This window comes from Phaethon lepturus, unplaced genomic scaffold, assembly GCF_000687285.1.
Source record: "Phaethon lepturus isolate BGI_N335 unplaced genomic scaffold, ASM68728v1 scaffold914, whole genome shotgun sequence".
Taxonomy (NCBI): domain Eukaryota; kingdom Metazoa; phylum Chordata; class Aves; order Phaethontiformes; family Phaethontidae; genus Phaethon; species Phaethon lepturus.
Window position 1 is genome coordinate 30,059 of NW_010532407.1, and position 6,877 is coordinate 36,935.

Here is a 6,877-nt window from a genome sequence, read left to right on the forward strand (position 1 = left end):
CCCCTCCCTGTCCATCAGCCCCGCGTGTCCCTCCCCGGCATGCGTGGCACCTCTGCTGCTTGCCACATGTTTGTCCTGGCCTGCCGAGGGCTCCTGCCCGTCCCTCCCACGCTCACGCTCAGTGACTCACCCCCGGCAGGCAGGAAAAATACTTTCCTAGTGACTCCCACCCAAAAGGGGAGGGAAGGGTGTTCCCCCTCCTGTCTGCACCCACACATGCTGCCCTGCTGCTGATGCTCCTGTGCCCTCCTTCCCGACTCACCAGTACCGCGCAGCCCCCTGCGCCCGGAGGTGGGCACCTTGCCCCTCTGCTCTCCATCGACTAGTTTGGCAGCTGCGAGGCAGGGGTTACCGCTCTCCGCCTGCTCTTGGCTTGCTGGGCACACTCTTCTCGGGTTTTTGGCTCTTTGGTGCCTAGCTGCTAGCACAAGCAGGCTATTGCCAGGGGAACAATGGTAGGTCCCACCTTGGGCTGGCAGATGAAGGCACTGAGCTTGCCTGCTGGCCCACAGGTTGGTGGAGTTAGCCACTGGGCAACCTGTTTCTAGTCCCTGGCTGCCAAGCGTGACCTGTTTGCAAGCAGAGGCTGAAAGCCACCCAACGGACGCAGTTACCGGCTCTCCTCTTGGCCCACGGTCGCCCGGCGAGCCCGGGGGGCCTCTTTCTCCATTGCTGCCCTGTAAGGAGATGGTGAGAACACAAAATCAGGACCTGCTCCTGGCAGCAGCAAAGCCCCCCCTCGTTGCCCACCTCCAAGTGGGCTCACCCTCAGCCCTCCTCCTCCTCCTCCGGGTATCAGCCCCTGCCCATGCCCTGCCGGCGTGGTGCCCGGCCTCGGTGCCCACACTTACCCGTTCTCCAGGAGGACCATCCGCACCCACAGCGCCCTGCGGAGAAACGGCAGGGGTGGTCAGGCCATGGGGATGGCTGGCAAGCACTCATGGGGGGGGACGGGCAGGGGACTCACCTCGTCGCCCGTCTCTCCTGCCGGTCCAGGCTCACCGCGGTTTCCAGGTGCGCCCTGCATGAGCAAGCCACAGGAGTGCAAACAAGACGAGTCAGCAGGTTTCAGAGCAAAGACCTGCACCCTTGCAGAGCCTTGGGCAAGCTCTGCTTCGAAGCCAAGGCTGGAGCGAGGGACCTCTCCCTCTCACAGAGGGCAGAGGATGCTCGCACACGACTTCACCCACCTTCTCTCCAGGGCTGCCGGGAATCCCCTGCCGGCCAGGTTTTCCGTCATCCCCAGGCTGCCCCTTCACAAGGACACAAGGCACCGTCAAGATTGCACCCAGTGCCCAGCGGTGGATTTCTGCTCCCACACTGCAGAGGCCATCAGAAGCCCCGGCACACACCGAGCCCCCTTTCTGGGCTGCTGTCCCTCCCCAGGGAGCTCCCTGTCCCCAGCAGATCCCCCCACCACTCCACCCACCCAATGCAAGCCACCCTGTCACAGCAGCCCCCCAACATCTCAGGGATGCTCGTGCCAGGCTTGTGGGCACCCTGTAAGCTTGGGCAGGCTGGGAGTCACACTGGCCACTGTGGGACGGGCAGCATCCTCCAGCATGGGCTTGCCCCCATGCAGTGCAAGGAGGCCAGCGATGGGTCACTCGCCACCTCTCCCTCTTGCATGCAAGGGGTCCCAGCACCCTTCCACCCATGTGGGGCTCGGCAGAGTGGCTCACCTTTCCTCCCTTGGGTCCGTAAGCACCGGGATCTCCCTTCGGTCCAGGTGGGCCTTGAGCTCCCTGTTGAAAACAAAGTCAGCATCACTGAAAACCAAGCTGGCATCACTATCTGCAGGAAATTGGGCACGGACCGAGCACCCCGGCAGCCTGGCCCACAGCTCCCCAGCAGGACAGATAGGAGGGACATGCACTCAGGAGCGACGCAGGGATGGCACAGTACTCTTGCACCATGAAGCCGTGCAAGCAATGCTGCACCACGTTGCTGAAACACTGCAAAACTGAGCATGCTTCTGCAGCTCAGAGGAAAATGGCAGAAAAGCTGCTGTGGCTGGACCGCAGTGATATTGGTGCCACCATGGATGTGTTATCCTGAGAACATGGAAACAAGAAGGGAAACTGGAGGAATGCAACATCAGAATAATGTTGTCCAGAGCCCTCCAAAATCTCCAACATTTTCTGTGTGGCTGGGCTCAGCAGGCTGAAATTGGTTAATCCTGGGCTTGCCTATCCGGCACTGAGCTCTTTGCAGAGTTCCCTGTGCTGAACAGCCTCCAGCCAAACGCTCCCCCAGCTCGTGGCTTCCCAGGCAGCCTGTGCAAGGGGGCACAGCTCCCAGGCAAGGACAAGGCAGGCTGTCCTGGGGACACCCCCGAGGTGCCCTACCTGCGATGAGCATTGCATGCCTAGAGTCCTATTTCCAAGCGTGGCAACTCCCTCCCAGAGCTCCCTTTTTGGGGGGCTCCCTGTTTCCACACGCCTTCACGGTGGACTGGCTGTGCTGGTTCAGTCGCATGTAAGTGGCACCCACAGGGTACGTACGTCGAATCCGGGTGAGCCTTTGCAGCCAGGTAGCCCAGGGTATCCAGCTTCACCCTGTCAGACAGACAAAGCAGGGGTCTCTGTGAGTTGTGTCCGTGGAAGACCCCATCCATCATCCCAGCACCTTGAAAAGGACATCCCAGACTTGTCCCCGGCTGGCAGGTGGATGGCCCTGCAGGGGGGGAGCCCCACTGCCCCACGTGGGACACTGGCTTCGTTCTGGGACCCCGCAATGGTTTTAGAGGTGTGTCTGGGCAAAGGCCAAGGTCCTCAGTCTAAGCAAGGTGCCCCAGAGCCAAGGCTTACCTTCATGCCATCGATGCCATCGATTCCACGCCTGCCCTTCTCACCCTGAAATGGAGAGTAGGGACCATGAAGAAGTAATTTCCAAAGATCCTTCTCCCCCCAGCCATCAACCAGGAAAAATAAATGGTGCAAAAGCAGAGGCTGACCTTGGCTCCTTTGGCTCCTCTCGAGCCCTGTGAAAGGAAGGAGAGAGATGTCAGGCCCCCGAGCAGAGCAGATCCATTCCCCACCCACGCTGTGGTCCCCACACGAGCTCAGTCTGGGGGTGCAGGCATTCACTGTGCCCCTGCTCGCTGCTGGTCTCTCCCGCTCTGCCCGGCTGTGCCCACTGCCCGGTGCTTGCCCGGCCCCCGGGCCTGCGTCCGGTGGGCTGCTCCCACCGGATCCCTGCACCTGGCATGGCCGGTGTCGGCAGGAGGGACGGACGCATGGGCACATACCAGACCCCCACGCTGTGTAGCTGCAGGGGCAGCCCAGGCTAACCGAGCAGGGGGACACAGGGGCACTTTCCCCCTCCCATCGCATCCTTGCTATGCTCACCTTTTCTCCTCGACTTCCTTTGTCACCCTAGAGATGAAAGGGGAGAGAAAAATGGGAGAATGAAGACGCTTGCAGCACAAAGCCTGTGGTCCATCTAGGAAGCCTGACCGTCACTCTGCAGCACCACATACCTTCATTCCTTGGTAGCCGACAGGTCCCATGTCCCCTGGCCTGCCCTAGCAGACAGAAACATGGTGTTATGGAGGCAAATACTGGCACCAGCCCTCGCCATGGGGCAGTTTCACCCAGGTTCTTGATGTGGGGCTTGGGCCCCAGCCTCCATACCCTCCCACGAGAGGCTCTCCCCTAACCATGCTCCTTGCTTGCATGGTCTGGGATCACTGTGGAGGGCAGAGTGGACCTGCCTTCACCTCCACCATCTCCAGCCCTTCCTGGGGGTGAGGGAAATTGGACGCTTGGGGACATGTCATCTGAGATGAAAGGGAAGGGCAGAAAACCCTTGGGAAGGAAAAATCTCTGTGTGCATGACATGGGGTTTCCAAATTGGGAAGGCACAAGCTGAGTAACTGCACACTCACGTGTGTGGGAGAAACGCACCTCCCCAAAATAAGTGTACCTAGTAAAAAAAAGGGAGGAGGAGGGAAATAGTTTCCTTATGCTATTAGCTTATTATTTACCAAAGGTTTCCCTGTAACACTGCTGTGTTTGTCATGTCAGAGGACGCGGGAGGGAGCCCAGAGTCCAGCCCTGGGCTGGCATACATGAGTCAGAGATGTGTCCTCCAGGACGAGCAGTTATTTTAGGTGAGGAACAAGGAAGCCTTGTAGCAACAGAGGAGGGGGCCACCCCGCTGCCCGCCCGGAGCCACTGCTTGGCAGGATGGCTCTGTGGGGGGACAGCTGGCCGTGACCCCACTGACTACCCCATGGAAACAGGACGATGCAGGCGCAAGGGCTGGTCAGGATGTGCCTGAGAGGTCTGGCCAGAAGTGGCCAAAAAATAGCCCCTGCACAGAGTCACCAGGGCTGGTCCGTTACTTACTGGGGCTCCAGCCTCTCCTTTCTCGCCGGGAAGACCTGGCTTGCCTCTTTCTCCCTGCAATAGAGAACAGAAATAAAGTTAGCTCATCATCCCCAGGAACAGAACAACGACCTGTTGAAAGGAGAGCAGGGAGTATGGTAGCATGGTAGCTCCACGGACATGGGGAGCAGAGGATGCGGACCACGTCCACCTCAATGGGGCAGTGTTGGGGTGCCTCATCAGTCTCTGAGCACCCCCAGTGAGCCTGTCCCACCACCCTGGTCCCACAGTATGGCCGCAGCCAGTCCCTCACCTCATTGCCCGGGTCGCCGGGAGGTCCGGGGGGCCCTCGGGGTGGCTGTGGGAGAGAGGTATGGGTTAAGACCAGCCAAAGCACAGCATGGGGCCATGGGGATGCCAAGGAAAGGAACAGGGGATCTCAAAAGCCTGACTCACCTGGCACTCGAAGGAGCAGCACTGCCCAGAGAGAAGGAGAAAACAGCATTAGAGGCAGTGGGCAGCACCAGGGCCAGGCTGCACCCTGCGTGGGGGCAGCTCCCCGGGCTGGCAGGGGCCAGGCAGGACCGGGGGCTGCCTCCAGGGCAGGGCTGTGCCACCAAGCCCCTGCTTGGCTGGGGGTGACCCACAGGGGATGGGCTCTGGGGGACTCACCGATTGCTCCGTGTTAACTTTCTGCAAGACAAGAAAGCAAAGAGAGAGGGTTTGAGAGGGACGAGTGAGCCCAGGGAGGGGGCAGGCTGGGGAGGGGGTGGGTGGTGCTCACAATCATGTCGTTATGGGTGTGCATGATCTTCGAGCTCCCGGGTTGGCTTCAGGCTGGTGGCGGTGAAGTTGCGGCGGTAGGCATGGTCCGTGGCAATGATGTTGAGCCGCTGGTCCTAGGGTCAGGGGGTGGGGAGGGCAGAGTGAGAGCTGCGGGCACACATGCAGCACCCGTCCCCAGAGACCACCCTGGGGACCTGCATCCTGCCCTCAGGGAGGGGCTCTGAGGGGCAACCAGAGCCTCCTTTGCCATGCTGGGGGTCCTGTGGTCCCGCTTGGGACCCCTGCAGGGAGCATCCCTGCTGTGTGGTCCCTACCAGGTGGTTGGGGGAGATGGCCACAGAGAACACTTTGATCCCCAGATGTTTGGCTTCATTGGCAGCGTCATCCAGGCCTCCACAGGGCTCCTTGTACCCTTCCAAGGGGTGTCCATCAGTCACCACGATCAGGTATTTATTCTCCTTGTGATGGGAGCCACTGCAAGGATTTAAACACAGGATCTAACGTTGCAAAGATTTAAGAGATGTACCTGGAGAGGAGAGGCTTGGGCACCTCTGGACACTCACTCAGGTCATGGTCAGGGCATGCCTCATCCCAGCAAAGCCAGAGTACTAGAAACCTTCCATCCCCATACCTGTTTTGTGCCTAGGTGACCTCCTCTCCCACCCTGGGGACAGCTCTGCACAATGAACAGGGACGTCCTAACCCAGAAGATCCCCACCTCCATCCACCACGGCCAATACCACCAGCATCACCCCCTCCGCCCGCCCCTGCTGCCTTACCTGATGAGCAGCTCCTCAATGCCCCGCTTTATGGCACAGTCGGTGTAGGTGCCCTTCCCGATGTAGTTCACAGCTGAGACGCGGTTCTTCAGCTCGTTCCGGCCGCTGGGCATCGAGGTGAGGCTCTTGATGAGCACGACCTCATCACTGTAATGCAGCGCGCCAGCGTTCCACACCAGGTTGCGGTCGCAGCGGTAGTACCTGCATGGACACACCAGGACATGCGCTTTCCAGCACCTTCGTCCGCACCCTGCCACCACCTCCGCTCCACTGGCGCCGGCCCACCACGCAAAACGCAGATCCTCTGCCAAACAACACAGGGCTTCGCAAGGGCTTCCCGCTCTCCTGCAAGGCTGGGGCTTGCTTCACGTGCAAAGTCCAGCCATGGGAGCAGGGCGGTGTGTTTAGCAAGTGCAAGGGCAGAGGGGTGCAGCTGGTGGGAGTTCGCAAGGGTCAGACAGTGTGGTAGAGAGTCTTCCCGAGGAGGTTCCAGGCTGCAGTGGCTGGGGGGAGGCACGCTGAGCCAGCCAGCCAGGTGCGTGCGTGCAGGGCAGGTAACTGGCAGAACACCCCACCCGGGACTGCCGTGCATGTTCTACGGCTGAACGCGTTAACATCGGAGAGGGATGTTAAGAGACCCTTCCCTCTGAAGGGTGCTCTGACTGGGAGACAGAGGAGTGTGTGCGTTGATGCCCTGTCCCGTTGCTGACACAGCCCGCGCCCTCGGCTCGCTGGGACGGAGGCATCGCGGCTCCTTGTGCTTTGGCCTGGAGTTGTACCTGGTGCCCCAAAACGGGTCTTTTCAGGATGCTGGGGCCAATTCCAAAGGAATGGGGTTGCACAGCTCCCTCACTCTCCCTGTATTCTCTCTGCCCAGCAGGACCCTTCCCAAAGCCATCTGAGCATTGTCCCCTCCACCCCACCGCTGCCGGCTGCCTCGCCATCATGCACGCTGAGCGCACCGCGCACACGGTGGGGGCC

The 6,877-nt window shown here is 60.5% G+C and overlaps 1 protein-coding gene across 1 annotated transcript in view; it reads right to left on the bottom strand.

Moving 5' to 3' along the window:
* Window positions 1-6,097, bottom strand: part of COL6A1 (collagen, type VI, alpha 1) — a gene marked incomplete at its 5' end in the record, with an annotated part of 21,343 nt that extends 15,246 nt beyond the window's left edge. Inside the window, 18 exon segments of the mRNA XM_010284801.1 lie at window positions 615-677; window positions 852-887; window positions 968-1,021; window positions 1,191-1,253; window positions 1,683-1,745; window positions 2,505-2,558; window positions 2,811-2,855; window positions 2,957-2,983; window positions 3,351-3,377; window positions 3,482-3,526; window positions 4,353-4,406; window positions 4,645-4,689; window positions 4,788-4,808; window positions 5,004-5,024; window positions 5,116-5,143; window positions 5,145-5,230; window positions 5,432-5,591; window positions 5,897-6,097. Of these exon segments, the coding sequence (XP_010283103.1) occupies window positions 615-677; window positions 852-887; window positions 968-1,021; window positions 1,191-1,253; window positions 1,683-1,745; window positions 2,505-2,558; window positions 2,811-2,855; window positions 2,957-2,983; window positions 3,351-3,377; window positions 3,482-3,526; window positions 4,353-4,406; window positions 4,645-4,689; window positions 4,788-4,808; window positions 5,004-5,024; window positions 5,116-5,143; window positions 5,145-5,230; window positions 5,432-5,591; window positions 5,897-6,097 (1,093 nt within the window).
* Window positions 6,098-6,877: the final 780 nt, after the last annotated feature.